General features: G+C 41.8%; 1 protein-coding gene across 2 annotated transcripts in view; it reads left to right on the top strand.

Moving 5' to 3' along the window:
• The first annotated feature begins 1,126 nt into the window (after window positions 1-1,126).
• LOC143275470 (DNA excision repair protein ERCC-5 homolog) overlaps window positions 1,127-20,000 on the top strand; it is a 32,569-nt gene continuing 13,695 nt past the window's right edge. For both annotated transcript variants that reach the window (XM_076579618.1, XM_076579619.1), the window contains exons 1-9: window positions 1,127-1,190; window positions 2,053-2,254; window positions 3,430-3,605; window positions 5,230-5,423; window positions 6,896-6,983; window positions 8,029-8,172; window positions 9,330-11,517; window positions 12,825-13,366; window positions 15,719-15,838. In XM_076579618.1, coding sequence (XP_076435733.1) covers window positions 2,167-2,254; window positions 3,430-3,605; window positions 5,230-5,423; window positions 6,896-6,983; window positions 8,029-8,172; window positions 9,330-11,517; window positions 12,825-13,366; window positions 15,719-15,838 — 3,540 coding nt within the window. In that variant the 5' untranslated portion in view covers window positions 1,127-1,190; window positions 2,053-2,166. The remainder of the gene's footprint in view (window positions 1,191-2,052; window positions 2,255-3,429; window positions 3,606-5,229; window positions 5,424-6,895; window positions 6,984-8,028; window positions 8,173-9,329; window positions 11,518-12,824; window positions 13,367-15,718; window positions 15,839-20,000) is intronic.

The following is a 20,000-nucleotide window of genomic DNA, read 5'->3' as shown; positions in this document are numbered from 1 at the left end:
GTAACAGACGCTGGAAACCACAAAAGAAACAATTAAGGGTGTACCTGGTCAATCTTCTTCTACAACTGACCCCTAGGTCAGTCTCAGTGGTCTTATCTGAAAGACGAATCCGTGACAAGCACAACAGAAAAGGAAGAGAGAAGTTTTTACCCGCTTCAGGTCATGGCTTATGTTTCTCATGGGCTGTTGTGTAAATTGGTATCAAAGGTTGACCGATTTTAATTTCTGACAAGGTTGAAGGCCAGGTTTTAATTCTGTGCCGGCCAGTGTCTGTTCTCTGTCTATCGAAAAAAAAACCCACAAAAAAAACAACAACAAAAAAAACAACAAACACACTGTCATATGAAGTGGTTAATTAGAGGTAAGGAGTTCTAATACGAATGTATATATAAAAATTATATATAATATATATAATATGTATATATATAGAGAGAAATATATGTATTATATACACATGCGCAAATTCGCGTGCACACACGCTCAGTGGTACTCAAACACACACACACACACACACACACACACACACACACACACACACACACACACCCGTCTAGTAACACTTCTAGTGAATAGACTCGCGTTAAACAGAAGATCTTACACACGCACACACACACACACACACAACAAAAATGATAATAAAAACAAAAACAAAAACAAACAAACAAAAAAAACCCCACCCTAAATAGACCTTACAACTGACAATCTCTATCACCGTGACTTGCTGCTGCAGATTTCACAACTACTACTACTATAAACAGGCCTTGAGAACTTATGCTAGGTTTGTGTAAAAACATTAACAAGAACAACAACAGCAGCAATAATAATTATAATAGAATGGAAAGTAAATGACAACAACAACGATGATGATAATGATAACAATAACATTGAAAAACCACCCAAACAACACCAACTAATAACAACGACAACAACAACAGTGATAATGATAATAACAACAGTAACAATAGCAATAACATTTCCGGTATAATTAAGAAAAACATATGAGGCACAGGCCTATATAATAGGCCGATCGTCTCACTTACGATAGCAAAAACGTGGCGTACAAACAAAATGTGACCAAGTAATCTGCAGTGGAGAAAAGGGTAATCTCCCTTAAAAAAATTGACGAGAGTAATGTCAACTTGGGTTGAAAGAGTTGCCCAACAGTGTGAAATTGTTCAACACAAACGAAGGTTTGTCACCGTGTTCGTTGTTTTCTTCAATCACCGCATGTGAAGACATTGCGTGTTGTTGTTATTTTGTGCATAATGCTTTTCATCTTATTGACGGGTAGATCGATCTGAACTGTATGATCGTGAGATACCATTTCTCACTGATTTTGTTTCAGTTTTACTTTCAGATTAAACTGAGTAAAGAACATACACAGTGCTCGCACACTATTGGGCACACGGTGATTTTACAATAACACACACACACACACACACACACACACACACACACACACACACACCTCCTCTGAGTGACTGGTGGAGTGAACAGTCACACCTTGTTGTGAAGACAACTCATTCCATCTGCAAGAGAGAAAAAAAACTTGTGGATATTGTCTTTACATGTATGATGGATCTATCAATGTTTCAGAAACAAATATATTTATTATTAAAAATGCGCATTGGGTCACACACACACACACACACACACACACACACACACACACACACACACAATTACACACCCATATATGTATACACGTACACACCATGTTTAGTATATAGTTCAGTCCAAAATGGACCTAGAAGGCTGCATCATCAACATACTCTTTCTGGCTTATACAAGATTAATTGTTTTAAACAGGTCTGTGTTGTATTGTTTCCATATGCACTGACATCCACACACACACACACACACACACACACACACACACACACACACACACACTCACTCACTCAGAGAGCGACACACAATCTCTCAAACACTTTCATGTGCAAATTTAGAGGTTCATTTTAAATCACAGCAACAGATATATACCAATGTATGTACCACAAAAATACATTAAATTACATAACTGAACAGCAAAATCTTTTCGTTTGTCACCAGCATGAACCCAAGGCAAATTCCTTCGTCACAACCTCAGAAAGAAAATTGACATGCGTTACGAGATCTGTGGTGTGTAGATTTGGGCGACAGTGATTTGGTGAGTCGGCAGGCATCATGGGAGTGCAGGGCTTATGGCAGCTTCTGCATCCCGCAGGAAAACCTGTCTCTCCTTCCTCACTGGAGGGCAAAGTTCTGGCTGTCGGTATCCTTTTCTGGCTGGAAAATTGTGTGTGTGTGTGTATGTGTCATGTGTGTGTGTGTGTGTGTGTGTGTATACACGTGTGTGTGTGTGTTTGTGTGTAAATGTGTGTGTGTGTATACAGGTGTGTGTGTGTGTGTGTGTGTGTGTGTGTGTGTGCATTGTGGGTGTGTGTGTGTGTAGTGTGAGTAGGTTGTGTGTGTTTGTGTGTATGTGTGTGAGTGCAGTGTGTGTGTGTGTGTGTGTTTGTGTTTTGTGTGTACGTGGTGCGTTGTTTGTGTGTGTTTGTCTGTGTGTGTGTACATGTGTGTTGTGTGTGTTTATGTGTTGTGTGGTGTGTGTGTGTGTGTATACAGTGGGTATGTGTGTGTATATGTGGCGTGGTATGTGTGTGTGTGAGTGCGTTTTTTTGTGGGTTTTTTTTGTGTTGTGTGTGTGTGTGTGTGTGTGTGTGTGTTTATTAATTTAATATGACTTTAGTATCATCTTTACTGTCTTTATCTTGTTATTGGAACACTTGTTCCTTCAGTGATTCACTTCTCTTGGTGGCATTGTTTGTTTTGTTGGTGTGAGTGTCTTTTCCTGTTGTTCTTTGTAGGTGTGTTTGTCATGTATGATTACATCTCTGTCCCTGTATCTCTTCATTTCTTTGTTCTTCATCATCTTCTTCTTCTGTGTTTATTGTTGTTGTCATCATCATAATTCTTTCTTTTTTTAAAATTTTTTATTGTTGTCATTACTATTGTCACCAACTTTGCCATTATTATTATTCTTGTTGTAAATTGTCAATATGTTGTGTCATGTAATGGTGTATATCAACTATCATGCCACAATTTCACTATTCAAGTTACTTGGTACATGATTATGATCAGTAAGTGTAGAGTGTTGTGTTGACAACAGAAAAAAACACTCCCCCCCCCCCCCCCCCCCCCCCCAAAAAAAAAAAATACTGATCAGTTTGATGCTCAGTTTACAACAGCAGTAAAAGCTTTTTGATTATCATCTTCGCCTTGAGAATCATCATATGAAGACCCCTGAAAATGGAGTATGGCTGCCTACATGGCAGGGTAAAAATGGTCACACACGTAAAAGCCTACTCACGTACATATGAGTGAACGTGAGAATTTCAGCCCAGGAACGAAAAAGAAGAATCATATGAAGACTTAACTCTGGCCAAGATGTGAGCATCTGGCTGCACCAGACGATGAAGGGAATGCGCGACAAAGACGGGAACCCTCTGCCCAACGCTCATCTCCAGGGTCTCTTCTCTCGTGTCTGCAAGCTCCTCTTCTATCGCATCCGTCCAGTCTTTGTGTTTGACGGCGGCGTCCCTACCCTCAAGAAACAGACCATGGTAAGAAGTGTGTGGTACTTGCACCTGTCGCTGTCATTATGCTTAGCTTATATATCACAGATTGATGTAAACTTACAGTTCGGCCAACAGCAAAGTGAGAGCTGTATGATCAATCGATTCAATGGTTTCTCCTTTGCAATGGGAAATCATGTACAGACTGGTGTTTTGTGAAGGACTATGACTGTCAAACTGGGAGGCAAGATTACACTGGCTCTTAGTGGTGCAGTCTTTGGGGCTGGTTGGCCTTCCAGAACCATCCCAACGCCGACTGTCCTAAAACCCTTTTGGCCGAGAGAGTGGGGACGTAACTTGGGCAAGGCACTCTCCACTATAATCAAAGTCTAGCCCAGATAGTCGGAACAGCAGTTGCCTCCTCTGCTGTTCTGATGGTCATAGTCGGACACGACTGACTATCATCACACTTACTGATTCTGCCACAGCTCCTCCAACCTTTAAACTTTTTTTTTGTTTTTTTTTTGGGGGGTTTAGCAGGGTCAGTGTGTCTTTACATTTTGTTTTGCGTGATGGAGTATGAAACTATGTTACAGGTAATATAGAGTGAAGTAATTTGTGATGTAGTGTCTTTGACACTCTTTGGCTCTTGATGATTCATAAACATGCTGAACCTCTAGAAAAGCTCTGATGAGAGCTTTGTTTAACTTTGTGTGGAATGGAATGGAATGTTGTGTGACATGGTGTGGTGTAGCGTGTTGTGGAATGGTGTAATGTTATGTAATATGGCATAGTGAAAGTGATTTCACCAATTGCTGTGGCGAAGTGGTTAGCATCACAGACTCGGCTGAAAGGACGAGGGTTTGATCCCCAACGTGACAGGTGCAACAGCCGAATGGTTAAAGCTTTGGACTTTTAATCTGAGGGTCTCAGGTTTGAATCTCGGTAATGGCACCTGGTGGGTAAAGGGTAGAGATTTTTTTTTTATCTCCCAGGTCAACATATCTGCTTGTGCCTGAACCTCCTTCATGTGTATACGCACACACAATATCAGATACGCCATATTAAAGATCCTGTAATCCATGTCAGCGTTTGGTGGGTTATGGAAACAAGAACATACCCAGCATGCACACCTCCGAAAACGGAGTATGGCTGCCATTGTGGCAGGGTAAAAACGGTCATACACGTAAAAGCCTATTCATGTACATACGAGTGAACGTGGGAGTTGCAGTCCACGAAGAAGAAGATCCCTAGCGTGAGCATACAAGTGAGACATGGTGTAATAGTATGTGATATAACATAGTGAAAGTGATTTGACCAACTGCTGTGGTAAAGTGGTTTGAGTCGCAGGTTCGATCCCCAGAGTGAGCATGCAAGTGAGTTGGATGAGTTGTGTCATGAAATCTGCTTGCAAAGAGTGCATGAACTGATTTATTTCATTTTTTTCATCTTTTAAACTACTTTAACTAGTGTCATACACGCATAGCGTTTTGAGCAGTATTGGAGAAAAAGCACTGGATAAAGCGTTCAGTGTTCATTAGACTTCATGGCACCACTCATCTTACTCACTAAAATGACACACACACACACACACACACACACACACACACACACATGCATATATACACACACGCATGCACACACATTATTCATGTCCATGTTTCTTCCACAGGCAATCCGCAGAGAACGCAAAGAGAATGTGGATCGAGAGAAAGGTCGAATGAACAAAAAGATCCTGGAGAATCTTCTCAGAAGCCATGCAGTGAGAGACATCACAGGGGAGAGCACTGGGCGCCTTGCCCCACCATCCAGACCAACAGAAGCTGACCTGTTTGAGTTGCCTCCCATGCCTGAAGTTGATGAAGGGTATTTATTGTTATTGTTATTTTTTTCAAATCTGCTTCAGTGTTTGTAAAATTGTTTGTTTTATTTTTGTTTGTTTTCATTTATTTTACTTTATTTTTGTGTGTGTTCTTTTGTTTTGCATTATTTCAGTTCCATTTGGCTTACTGTTTTAATTATTTTTTTAAAATTGTTTTTGTCAGTTTGTCAGTTAAGTCCTTGGAATACTATTTATGATTTGATGTTGTCTGGCTCAAGTGGAATATCATATTTTATGTACACCGTATTTTGTGGACTCTTCAGACACTACAACTTGATATGAGGTGATGTTTTATTTCATTGTTTATTTTCTCACAAAAGATTTCATCTGTTAAAATTGATTCAACTGGGAGACAGTTTCCATCTTTAGACCAGGATACAATAAACGTCATACACCTGTCTTTTCAGCTTACAAGATAAATCTGCATGTGTTATTCAGTTCCTTTTTTAAGAAAAGAAAGTTTGAGAAAAACATTCAGATGGACTTCATTTAATGATAATGATATATTGTTCTTATATGGGGCAGAGTTATTTGGCAGTTTATCACAGGTACCGACGGGCGCAATAGCCGAGTGGTTAAAGCGTTGGACTGTCAATCTGAGGGTCCCGGGTTCGAATCACGGTGACGGCGCCTGGTGGGTAAAGGGTGGAGATTTTTACAATCTCCCAGGTCAACATATGTGCAGACCTGCTAGTGCCTGAACCCCCTTCGTGTGTATATGCAAGCAGAAGATCAAATACGCACGTTAAAGATCCTGTAATCCATGTCAGCATTCGGTGGGTTATGGAAACAAGAACATACCCAGCATGCACACCCCCAAAAACGGAGTATGGCTGCCTACATGACGGGGTAAAAACGGTCATACACGTAAAAGCCCACTCGTGTGCATACGAGTGAACGCAGAAGAAGAAGATCACAGGTACCATGGCTTCAGTTGCTCTGAATCAGTCTCATGAGTCAACCTACTTCTGTATATTTCCAGGTTGGCTGTGGTCTGTTGTACACACGCTTTACATATTTCAGTTAAAAAAAAAAAGAAAAAAAAGATCATGATCATAAAAGTCGTAATGATCATAACGGTTATGTACATTTGTATACTTTTGACAGAGTAACAATTTTTCTGTTATACACATGCTTCATCTACTTCTAAGTTGTCTGTGTTACTGGTGGTCTGTTGCTTCACTTACTTCTATATTTTCTGTGTTATCTATGGTCTGTTACGCACATGCTTCACCTACTTCTATCATAAATATTAATATATATTATATACATTTGTATACTTTTGAACTGGTGAAATTTTCCATTTAACCTCTAGGGTCTGTGTTACACATGCTTCACCTACTTCTTCGTTTTCCATGTGACCAATGGAACGTTGTACACATACATGCTTTGGTGTCAAAGCTATTTACAACAGCTAGTGCCGGTCCACGAATAAGAAAGAAACATTGGTTGTCAGGTCAGCAGACGAGACAGAGGCAGGATGGCTGTGGGAAGCAGACGATCACCTGAAGGGCGAGCATAGAGACGTCTATCAGTCTGTTCTGGTAATTCTTTGTTGTGTTGTTGTGTTGTGTTGTACTGTGGTGTGGTGTGTTGTGTTGTACTGTGGTGTGTTGTATTGTGATGTGGTGTGGTGTGTTGTGGTGAGGTGGAAAAAGAAGAAAGAGAAACACCCATAGGTGCTGGGGAGGACCCAGAGAAGCACTGTCTCACACCCGCCCTTGGAGACAGTGGTGTGGTTGTATTGTATTGTATTGAATTATGTTACATTATAATAATTATTATATTTATTATATTATATCATATCATATATCTTATATATCATATCACATCATATCATATCATATTATATCATACAATATCATATTATATTACTTTCTGTCACATCAGATTTCATATTGGATTCTATTCTGTTCTGTTCTATTGTACTGTATTTACTTTCTGTCACAACATATTTCTGTATGTGAAATTTCAATTTGCAGGAAAAACTGGTCAATCTGAGTCTGGTTTTTGTTGTTGCATTTTCAGCATGAATATGGTAGGGAAACCTGTCAAGCCTGTAAACTCTCCAGGGTTAAATGGGTCAGCATATATAGATTTCTCTGAATGCAGTGATGCCTCTTTGAGAAACCTTTTAAAAATCTTTTAAAATATTATTATAGATTTTTTCATCATCATAATTTCCTTTTTTTTCAGTTTTGAAACAGAATTTATCAATTGCAAGAATATATGAAAGATAACAACAACAATTATTATGATAATGATATTTGGTAGTTAGCCTACATAGGAGACCCAGACAGTCTACTCTATCCAAAAATCTGTTTTAGGTACTTTATTGAAGATTTTTCCTTAAGTCTTTTTCTTTTTTTTCTTTTTTTTTTTTTTGAACCCTTTTATTTAATTTCAGTGGACTTAGTAGTTGCAATCCTTTTTTTTTTCCACTTTGATGTTGTTGTTTTTTGTTTGTTTGTTGTTTTTTTTATATAAGAACTTCATTTTTCTTTGTCATGTTCTCATTTATGCACTTTGAGAAAGCTAAACTGAAACATTCAGTGTTCAAGTAGTTCTTGCAATTGGCGCTGCGAGCAGGACGATCTTCAGAACCTAGACGAAGTGGACGTGGATGCTCCGGAATTCCAGTCCCTTCCGCCGGAAATCCGCCACGAGATCTTGAGTGAGATGAAGGAGCAGCGAAGGGAGACCGCTCTGGCCCGCATCGCCATCATGCCAGAGGTGGGGGTTCATTTTCTTTTTTTTTTCTGGTCAAATCGTTGTTGAGAGGGCCAGGAGTAGAGGGCCCAGAGTGTTAGAGAATCGATTGCAATCACACCTTAATTTTAGCGCGATCACCCAATTGAGCTACATAATTATGTGACCTGGTTGGAGACATAATTTGACAAAAAACAAGAACGCCAGAGAATTGACAGACAGACAGAAAATACGAAAAAAACTTAGCTGTATGGAGAGCACAGGAACAGGAGTCATGATGGCTGCCGTCAAAAGAGGGCGCTAGCCAGGGGGACAAAGGGGAGGTTACCTACTTCTGGGAGGTTATCGGCCGTAGTACTTTCGTTTTCTCCGCATAGGCGGATAGTAGTTTGCACAGGACAGGAATGTCAGACCCCTGCCGGAGTCTGCACTAGTTGGGTCACGGTAAGTATGTTATTTAAACGTAATTTTAGATAGAAAATTTCCTTTTGAGTTGATTTGATTCAGTTAGTTAATCTTCGTCATGAACTGTGGCACACAAGCAAAAAATACCGTTGATAAATAAAGTTTTTGATATTAGAATTTTGTTTTGTACTGTTTTTTTTTCTTTTTTCTTCTTTTTATGTATTATTTTACTTTCATTTTTAGCGGAGGAAGGTGGCAGAATGGTTGAGACGCTCATCTGCCGATACAGAGTCCGTGAGGGTGTGGGTTCGAATTCCGCTCTCGCCCTTTTCCCCCAAGTTTGACCGGAAAATGGAACTGAATGTCTGGTCATACTCGAATGAGATGATAAACCGAGGTCCCGTGTGCATTGCACACTTGGCGCACTGAAAAAGGACCCATGGTAATGAGAGTGTTGTCCTCTCGCAAAATTCTGTGGAAGAAATCCTCTCTGATAGGTACACAAATATATATATATATATATTCATGCACTCAAGGCCTGACTAAGCGTGTTGGGTTATGCTGCTGGTCAGGCATCTGCCTAGTAGATGAAGTGTAGCATATATGGAATTGTCTGAATGCAGTGACGCCTCCTTGAGAAACTGAAACTGAAACTCATCTCGGTTTCTGTTTTCTACTACTTTATTCCTTTGTTATGCATTATTTTATTATTGATTTATATTACTTCATTTCATCGTTATGCATTACTTTAATTTTTATTTATGTTACTTCTCCAGGACTCCAAAGACTTCTCCAACTACCAGCTACAGAAGCTGATCAAACAGAGTCGACTGAGCGGTCAAATCGAGTCTGTGCGCAAGGAGATGAACCAGAGAATGTCAGGGGACATCACCTACGCCCTGGGAGACAACTACTACGGGGAGGTCGTGGAAGCCAACCGCGTCGTTTCCGAGGACGCCGCTCACTATGTCCTCATCAGAGGCCTGACGCGGAAACAACAAATGGCGGAAGCGGAAAGGTGCAAGGAAAGACGACTCTCCAGGGAAAGAAAAGAAGGGGAGCGAAACCGGACAGTTTCTGAAAATCCGGTTCCCAAAAATCCGACATCAGACACAGAGACAACAGAATGTGACCAGGACAGACATCCCTCTAGCGACCCGGACGAGGGTGATGCGGCAGCGTGCATCAAAGACGGCAAAAGACCAAACAGAAATATATTGTCAGACGACGATGACAGCGGAACGAGTGACGAGAGCCACAGAAAGAGAAGCCGACGAGAAAGACGCGGCAAATCCCTGGTCACGAGAAAGGGCCTTCGAAACGTGTCCAAAAAGAGTGTAGGCAAATCCGCTGCCAAGCAGCTGAGTGATTTGGATGAAGAGGAAGAAAGCGCCTTGACTGACGCATGGGGTCAGGTTAGCGCATCCTCTTCAGCCCTCAAGGAAAGGCTCAGCAAGGGAAGGGATGACGCAGCTGTCAAGAATGGTGTTGAGCTGATGGAAGATGATGTAGATGTGCCTGGAAATGTATCCCCCTTGCCTGTAAATGCTTCCCATAAATCTGTAAAGATCTCTTCTGAATGCACAGACGTATCCCCAGTGTCAGTAAGCATTTCCCCAACTTCAAGAACATTTTTGGCAGTCACCAACCCAACAATGATAAAGATGCAGACGACGAATGAAGATGACGCTGAGGACTCTTCAAAAACCAGTGAGAAGAAAGATTACAGACATGATGAGCATGAAAACAACACCAGAGATAAATCTGTTCACAATATGAAACACATCAGTAGCGCCAACAACAGCTGCTTGGAGCTAAAATCAGAAACACCTCACTCTGCGTGTGAGGCGTCAGCCGAACAAGACCCACACGGCACCAACACAAGCCCAATCCACACATCACCGCCAGGCGAGGAAGAGAGCGACTTCAGGGACATACAGAACAGGTTGCTGAAGGAGGAGGAGGACCTCAACAAAGCCATGCAGGACAAGATGGCCACGCTGCTGAAGTCTCTAGAAAAGAGGAAACAGAATGTGGAACGTGCCGCCCCTGAAAAAACATCTTCCAGGGAAGATACCTTGCATCAGGAACAGCAGGAGCAGCTCCTGAAGCAGGAGCAGGAACTGCTGGAGGAGAAAGAAAGGAAAACGGCAGCGCTTCTGCAGGCTGTTGAAAAACGGTGCAGTCTTCAGGCCCAGTCTCTTCCCGCGTCCTCCCACGGCTCAGACGTGGCGACTGTTCTCCCCCCACGTCAGCCTGGAAAAAAAGCAAGCAAAAGAAAACAGGCCAAACAGCCAAACAGGGGGTTTCTGGAAGACGTGGCAGACTTGGAGAGACGAGTGGTTCAGAGGAAAACGAGGAGCAGGCTGACAAAACGAGGGGCAGCTTCAGAAGAAACACCACCGTCAGGTCTGCTGTCTTCTTCAACCAGATCACCAGCAGTTCCGGCGCTAACAGTAGACTATCTGGAAGATGTAGAAGCCATGGAAGATGAAGAACCCATGGAAGTTGTAGAACTGGTGAAAGATGAAGAACTGGTGAAAGATGAAGAACTGGTGAAAGATGAAGAACTGGTGGAAGAACAGGGCCAGAAGGAGGATGAGGACACCACAACCAACAGGGACGCCCGCAACACCAAGACCTCCGATGAACATCCGCCCCGGCAAGAGTCAGGTTCTTCAGCACCTTGTCTGAAAACCAGCAGGCTCTTTGACACGGCTGGCTGCAGCCCCACAGAACAAAGACTGGGGGTGAGTGCTGAGAAGGATGCCCTGGCCCCAGTTTCCAAGGCTGAAGACTTTCAAGCTCAAGAGGAATTAGTTCCATGTCTAAAGGTACAAGAAGCAGAAGGTCTGTCCAAGGGCAGCAAGACAGAGGCTTCAGAGACCGAGGAGGGGGAGGGGTCAGCAAGGGAAGGCAAAGAGCAGCATCCCCCGGTTCCTGAAGAAACGGAAGATTCAGAAGGTCAGTTCTGTTGTTAACGTCTTTTCACTTTGAGTAATATTGGACACACGGTCAGTGTGGATCTGTGAACGTCTTTCTTTCTTCATTCAATTTGTCCTCAGTTCTATCGTTAACGTCTTTATTGGACACACGGTCAGTGTGGATCTGTGAACGTCTTTCTTTCTTCATTCAATTTGTCCTCAGTTCTGTCATTAATGTCTGTTCACTTTGAGTAATATTGGACGCAAGGTCAGTGTGAACCTGCTAACATCTTCTTTCTTCATTCAATTTGTCCTCAGTTATATCATTAACGTCTTTTCACTTTGAGTAATATTGGACGCAAAGTCTGTGTGAATCTGTGAACGTCTTTCTTTCTTCATTCAATTTGTCCATAGTTCTGTCGTTAACGTCTTTTCACTTTGAGTAATATTGGACGCAAGGTCAGTGTGAATCTGTAAACGTCTTTCTTTCTTCATTCAATTTGTCCTCAGTTCTATCGTTAACGTCTTTTCACTTTGAGTAATATTGGACGCAAAGTCTGTGTGAATCTGTGAACGTCTTTCTTTCTTCATTCAATTTGTCCATAGTTCTGTCGTTAACGTCTTTTCACTTTGAGTAATATTGGACGCAAGGTCAGTGTGGATCTGTGAATGTCTTTCTTTCTTCATTCATTTTATCCTGTCTGTGGCAGAGAAAGTGCTGGGTAGGTGTAGACTTTGCCTGGGGATATTTTTGTTTCATGTGTAGCTTTTGCTAAAATATTATTTCAGCCTTTTTTTCTCTCTAAAAATGATGTGATGTAAATATATTGTATATGTATATATCTGTATATATATGTATATATGTATCTTTGTATCTATCTATGTATATATATCTATAAATCTATATATGTATGTATATATATATATATATATATATATATATTATATATATTCCCAAATAACTCAACATTAATCTTGGCTTTCATGAGGAGACACTGTATTCTGTGATGCGGTATTCAAACAGTTTTACTGTTTTCAGTTTTGTTTTTCAGATGAGGGCTTCATCGAGATCACCATCAGCACTATATTCGGTTTTGCTTTTCAGATGAGGGCTTCATGGAGATCACCATCGACGTTATATTCGGTTTTGTTTTTCAGATGAGGGCTTCATCGAGATCACCATCAGCACTATATTCGGTTTTGCTTTTCAGATGAGGGCTTCATGGAGATCACCATCGACCTTATGACCATCGACATTATATTTGGTTTTGCTTTTCAGATGAGGGCTTCATGGAGATCACCATCGACCTTATGACCATCGACATTATATTTGGTTTTGCTTTCCAGATGAGGGCTTCATCGAGATCACCATCGACCCTACGAAACCTCCGGAAGACGACCTGTTCCCTGCTAGCATCTTCACAAGGGAACCACTGGACCATGGAGAACCCACCCAGCACAGTGCCGCTCCGCCACAAAACCTACACCCTCAACAGTCTGAGTGCTGCAGCAGCACCAGTCATGACAGAAACAGGCCCCCCGTAAAAAAGTTCCCCCAGTCAAATGCCCAGCGGGGAACAGGAAAGAGATCTGACGAGAAAGTCGAGGAGAATGCTTCGGTAGGAGAAAACATAGTTGAAGGAGGAGTTTCAGTGGAAGGAGAAGTTTCAGTGGAAGGAGTAAACACAGCTGAAGGAGAAGTGGCAAAACCAGATCCCCGTGAGGAGATGGAGAGAGCGTACATGGTGGAGGGCGGTGCGGAGGGAGAGGAGGGCGGTGCGGAGGGAGGGGAGGGCGGTGGTGGAGGCGGAGCAGGGAGGAGGAGAGAGTCTGTGGAGTCAGTGAAGGATGAAGAGAAGGTGAACTTTTCCAAAGGAGTCAGCTCTCTGGTGAGTCTTTTTTTTCGGGGGAGGGGTTTGCGTTGCGTTGTGTTGTGTTGCGTTGCGTTGCATTGCGTTGCATTGTATCAATGTTTTGCATTGTATTGTATTGCATCGCATTGTATTGTGTTGTATTATATTGCATTGTGTTGTGTTGCATTGCATTGCATTGCATTGCATCGATGTTTTTTACATTGCATTGCATCGCATCGTATTGTGTTGTATTATATTGCATTGTATTGTGTAGGCGTCACAGAAGGCTCTGAAATCTCTGTTAATTCAACGGATGCGGCTGTCAGGTGGTTGATACTATCATGTACAGACCAACATACAGACAAACAAATGCAAACATATGTACAGACCTGACAACTACTGCACTTTGAGTACACTTTGCTATGGTCATGTACATTTTGTGACGTTGTTGCACTCTTGCTGAAAATGCTACGGTCAAATGAAAAAAAACAACAACAAAAAGCAAAAAACCTCTCCCCTCTCCCCAGGAACAGTTCCAAGATGAACACACACATGAACACAGCATGGATATTGTCTCGGCCAATGAGCATTTAAGTTTCCAGATTTCAGCCAATCATAACTTCCCATTCAGCAGACATCAAACAGAAGCGGAATCATCATTGTCGAATCGGAAGTGCAGCAACACCTGGCATTACTTTTTTTTTTCAAGCACCCAAATATTTTACCACCAGAACAAGACACAGTCTATGCTAAAACGCAGGCTGCTTTGTTCCTGACGCAGCACAATATACCGCTGAGTGAGGTGGACCATTCCGGAAAGTTGTTTCGGTAATTGTTTCTGATGGGCAATGTTTCCGACAGTAAGAATGAAGTCAACAGTGACAGTGGAATGTTTTGGGCACAAGAGTTTGTTGGATAAACTGCAGAACATACCAGAAACAAGCTTTTCATTATTTGTATGTCATTATTATACAAGAAACGAGCCTTTCATTATCTGCACGTCATTATTATACAAGAAACGAGCCTTTCATTATCTGCACGTCATTATTATACAAGAAACGAGCCTTTCATTATCTGCACGTCATTATTATACAAGAAACAAGCCTTTCATTATTTGTACGTCATTATTATACAAGAAACGAGCCTTTCATTATTTGCACGTCATTATTATACAAGAAAACGAGCCTTTCATTATCTGTACGTCATTGTACAAGAAACGCACCTTTCATTATCTGCACGTCATTATTATACAACAAACGAGCCTTTCATTATATGTACATCATTATCATACAAGAAACGAGCCTTTCATTATTTGTATGTCATTGTAAAACAAGAAACGCACCTTTCATTATCTGTACGTCATTATTATTCAAGAAACGAGCCTTTCATTATCTGTACGTCATTATTATACAAGAAACGAGCCTTTCATTATCTGTACGTCATATTATACAAGAAACAAGCCTTTCATTATTTGTATATCATTGTAAAACAAGAAACACACCTTTCATTATCTGTACATCATTATTATACAAGAAATGAGCCTTTCATTATCTGTACGTCATTATTATACAAGAAACACACCTTTCATTATCTGTTCGTCATTATTATACAAGAAACACACCTTTCATTATCTGTATGTTATTGAGGTTTTCTTGTATTGGAAGCAGATGTCATCAACACTTACTGCTATTTTGCACGTGTGTGCGTTTTGTGTTAGTGTATGTTGTGGTGTGTGCATGTGTTTGTGTCTTTTGCAGAAAATATTATGGTGTGCTACTGCTACTGACAAATGGTGTTTTTTTGCTTCTGACATTTTGTCCAAAGTGTTACTGACAAGTCCTGTTGGGGGTTGGCAGGTGTTGGAAATACATACTGCCATTTCACTGACAAAGGGCTGTAGCACCAATCAAGATTGATCTCCCTTTCCTTGAAGCTTTTTTTTTTTTTTTTTAGCGGCTGAAAAATTTGTCAAGTTTTCACTGACTGAAGTACTAATTTCCTTCTCTTCTTGTTTTCCTGTTCAGCTGTCAGTATGAATACAGATATTATTATATCTTCACAAATCAAAAAGGAAACTTATTGCCGTCAAAAGAGGGCGCTAGCCAGCAGGACAAAGGCGAGGTTACCTACTTCTAGGAGGTTATCGACCGTAGTTACTTTCATTGTCTCCGCATAGGCGGATAGTAGTTTGCACAGGACAGCAATGTCAGACCCCTGCCGGAGTTTGCACTAGTTGGGTCACGGTAAGTATGTTATTTAAACGTAATTTTAGATAGAAAATTTCCTTTATATCTTCACAAATCAAAAAGCAAACAAAGGGAGTGAGAAAGAGCAGAATCTGTAAAGCAGAAGCTCACAACGTTGTTTTTTTCCCCCTTCCTTTCACAGTCTGACCTGTATGACCTTCAGCGAGATCTGACGACAGAGAGAAAGACCTTGACCTTAGAGCGAGGACGTCAAGCCAGGATGGGGAAGTCTGTCACGGAACAGATCAATTTAGAGGCCCAGGTAACGTGTGTGTGTGTGTTCGTCTGCTCATTGGTGTATTGTCTACTCAGTACAAGGTGATGTGGAGAGGTTTGCATTCATTCTTCTTAGCATACACATACCTGCTTATATAGTGGGTGTGGAGAATGGGTTAGGAACTGGTCATGGGGATATATATATATATATTATAGTAAATTTGAATTTTTATTTTTTTTTTTTTTTTTTTTGGTGGAGGGGTGTTGGGGGAGGGTAGGCATGCCAGGTATGTTCTTGTTACCTCGACCCACAGAACGCTGACATGGATTACGGGATCTTTCACGTGCGTATTTGATCTTCTGTGTGCATATACACATGAAGGGGGTTCAGACACTAGCAGATCTGCCCGTCTGTTGACCTGGGAGATCAGGAAAAATCTCCACCCTTTACCCACCAGGTGTTGTTGACAGGGATTGGAACCAGGGACCCTCAGATTGAAAGTCCAACGCTGAAGGCAAATTTGTGTACTCTGTTTCAGACATTATTAACTCTTTCACTGCCATAGGCGACTTTTGTTGACTAGACAGTGCACCACCATAGGTGACTTTTAGTTGACTACACAGTGCACCACCATAGGTGACTTTTAGTTGACTACACAGTGCACCACCATAGTGACTTTTAGTTGACTACACAGTGCTCCACCATAGGTGACTTTTAGTTGACTACACAGTGCTCCACCATAGTGACTTTTAGTTGACTACACAGTGCACCACCATAGTGACTTTTAGTTGACTACACAGTGCACCACCATAGTGACTTTTAGTTGACTACACAGTGCTCCACCATAGTGACTTTTAGTTGACTACACAGTGCACCACCATAGGTGACTTTTAGTTGACTACACAGTGCACCACCATAGGTGACTTTTGTTGACTACACAATGCACCACCATAGGTGACTTTTGTTGACTACACAGTCAAGCATGATACTTTTCTGCCGTTAGGCGGAAAATCGCCGTGGTTCATTACAAATCAGCCGTTCAAAATATCGATCCGCCGCCAGTGAAGATGATTCCGCCGCACGAAACTTTGATTTCCGCGGAGCGACACATTTCAATAAATTCTGGAAGGCGGGGGTCATTTTTGGCTCTGCACCGGTTTCCAATCAATGATTATCAAAGTAGGCCTATCCCAGAATTCACTTCCGCTTCGCGGGAAGTCTCGTTTGTTGACCGGCTTACTCTAGGCTACAGCGACGTAGATCTAGGCTACAGTGAACGACTCACACAAATTGTCAATGCCAAGGCCTGTTTTCATTGAACGGACAGCTAAAACATCTTCTTTTGATCTGAGCCTTCTTCTCAAAGAAATCTTGTTGAGTGTCCTGTACGTGCATATGCCTCCTCCATGTTCCTGCAAAACCCCTGTTTTACAACTACATCCATAGTAAATCTAAAAGTTTTCCTGTTTCTGGGACAGACCCGTTTGGATGACTTAACTTTGCTGAATGACATTTTGCTGTTGGATAAATTTACCTGTGGATTGGTGGTCCGGTAAGGCTATAATTCATGCATGATCATTTTTTATCATACTAACAGCGTTTCTTTGTAATGTTCTGTGTGCTTTTCTCACACCCAGTTTACCCCTTACAGTAACAATACTAATTTTTCCAGGTAAATTCTAACACATGGAATGGGCTTGCAAGGATTGCTCCAACTGACTTTTTAGTGTCTATATAGACTATATACTAATCAATAGACACTAAAAAGTCAGTTGGAGCAACCCTTGCAAGCCCATTCCATGTGTTTTGTTGTTATGTGTTCTTACTCTGATTTTATATATATATGGCTAATTCGTGTTCAAAATGTCAAATTTCCCCGGAGGAGCATGCCCCCGGATCCCCCCTCCCCACCCTTTTTTTTGGGGGTGGGGTGGGGGTGGGGGGATTGTACCATGTTAAGCCTCGTTCTAAAGATGGGGGGGGGGGGGGGGAGTAAACAGTTACACTAATTGAGAAAATCCATGTCTGTATTAATTAGTCTTTTATTTTTGACACTGTTGTGGGTTCAGTCCACAGGAAAAAAAAATCCTCTTTTTTTTCCAATTTCAGCTGCATTTTTTGTTGTTGTCTGATTTTCCTCTCTTTTTTTCCTGCCTTGGTGGCATGCCTGACAGTGCTCCACCATAGTGACTTTTAGTTGACTACACAATGCACCACCATAGTGACTTTTAGTTGACTACACAGTGCACCACCATAGTGACTTTTAGTTGACTACACAATGCACCACCATAGGTGACTTTTAGTTGACTACACAGTGCTCCACCATAGTGACTTTTAGTTGACTACACAGTGCTCCACCATAGTGACTTTTACTTGACTACACAGTGCACCACCATAGTGACTTTTAGTTGACTACACAGTGCACCACCATAGTGACTTTTAGTTGACTACACAGTGCACCACCATAGGTGACTTTTAGTTGACTACACAGTGCACCACCATAGTGACTTTTAGTTGACTACACAGTGCACCACCATAGTGACTTTTAGTTGACTACACAGTGCACCACCATAGTGACTTTTAGTTGACTACACAATGCACCACCATAGTGACTTTTAGTTGACTACACAGTGCACCACCATAGTGACTTTTAGTTGACTACACAGTGCACCACCATAGTGACTTTTAGTTGACTACACAGTGCTCCACCATAGGTGACTTTTAGTTGACTACACAGTGCTCCACCATAGTGACTTTTAGTTGACTACACAGTGCTCCACCATAGGTGACTTTTAGTTGACTACACAGTGCACCACCATAGTGACTTTTAGTTGACTACACAGTGCACCACCATAGTGACTTTTAGTTGACTACACAGTGCACCACCATAGGTGACTTTTAGTTGACTACACAGTGCACCACCATAGTGACTTTTAGTTGACTACACAGTGCACCACCATAGTGACTTTTAGTTGACTACACAGTGCACCACCATAGTGACTTTTAGTTGACTACACAGTGCTCCACCATAGGTGACTTTTAGTTGACTACACAGTGCACCACCATAGGTGACTTTTGTTGACTAGACAGTGCACCACCATAGGTGACTTTTGTTGACTAGACAGTGCACCACCATAGGTGACTTTTGTTGACTAGACAGTGCACCACCATAGGTGACTTTTGTTGACATCAAAGGGTCATGTTGATAAGACCATTTTTCACACTGTAACAAAGCTCGACAGCTGTAGCCACTTTCCTGCCAGTAGATCAATGACAAACCTTTGCTCCCTGACCGAGTTTGAAGTGAACAAGTCCGTAGTTTTTGTTTTGACATGAACCGAAGCCTGTGACAGGGAGCACGGTTTCTAAAATATTTGGCGCTCGGGGAGTGTTTTTCACACAGAAACTTGGCAGTGAAGAGTTAAAAAGATTGATTGCACTCAGCAACACCTGTATTGTCCTTGATGACACAACAGCGACAACACCTGTATTGTCCTTGATGACACAACAGCGACAACACCTGTATTGTCCTTGATGACACAACAGCGACAACACCTGTATTGTCCTTGATGACACAACAGCGACAACACCTGTATTGTCCTTGATGACACAACAGCGGCAACACCTGTATTGTCCTTGATGACATGTGACAACACCTGTACTGTCCTTGATGACACAACAGCGACAACACCTGTACTCTCCTTGATGACACAACAGCGACAACACCTATATTGTCCTTGATGACACAACAGCGACAACACCTGTATTGTCCTTGATGACACAACAGCGACAACACCTATAATGTCCTTGATGACACAACAGCGACAACACCTGTATGGTCCTTGATGACACAACAGCTACAACACCTGTATTGTCCTTGATGACACAACAGCGGCAGCACCTCCTTGATGACACAACAGCGGCAGCACCTGTATTGTCCTTGATGACACAACAGCGGCAACACCTGTATTGTCCTTGATGACACAACAGCGACAACACCTGTATTGTCCTTGATGACACAACAGCGGCAACACCTGTATTGTCCTTGATGACACAACAGCGACAACACCTGTATTGTCCTTGATGACACAACAGCGACAACACCTGTATTGTCCTTGATGACACAACAGCGGCAACACCTGTATTGTCCTTGATGACACAACAGCGACAACACCTGTATTGTCCTTGATGACATGTGGCAACACCT

The sequence above is a fragment of the Babylonia areolata genome, chromosome 30, assembly GCF_041734735.1.
Source record: "Babylonia areolata isolate BAREFJ2019XMU chromosome 30, ASM4173473v1, whole genome shotgun sequence".
Lineage (NCBI taxonomy): Eukaryota > Metazoa > Mollusca > Gastropoda > Neogastropoda > Buccinidae > Babylonia > Babylonia areolata.
This window is presented reverse-complemented; position numbering and strand designations above follow the sequence as displayed.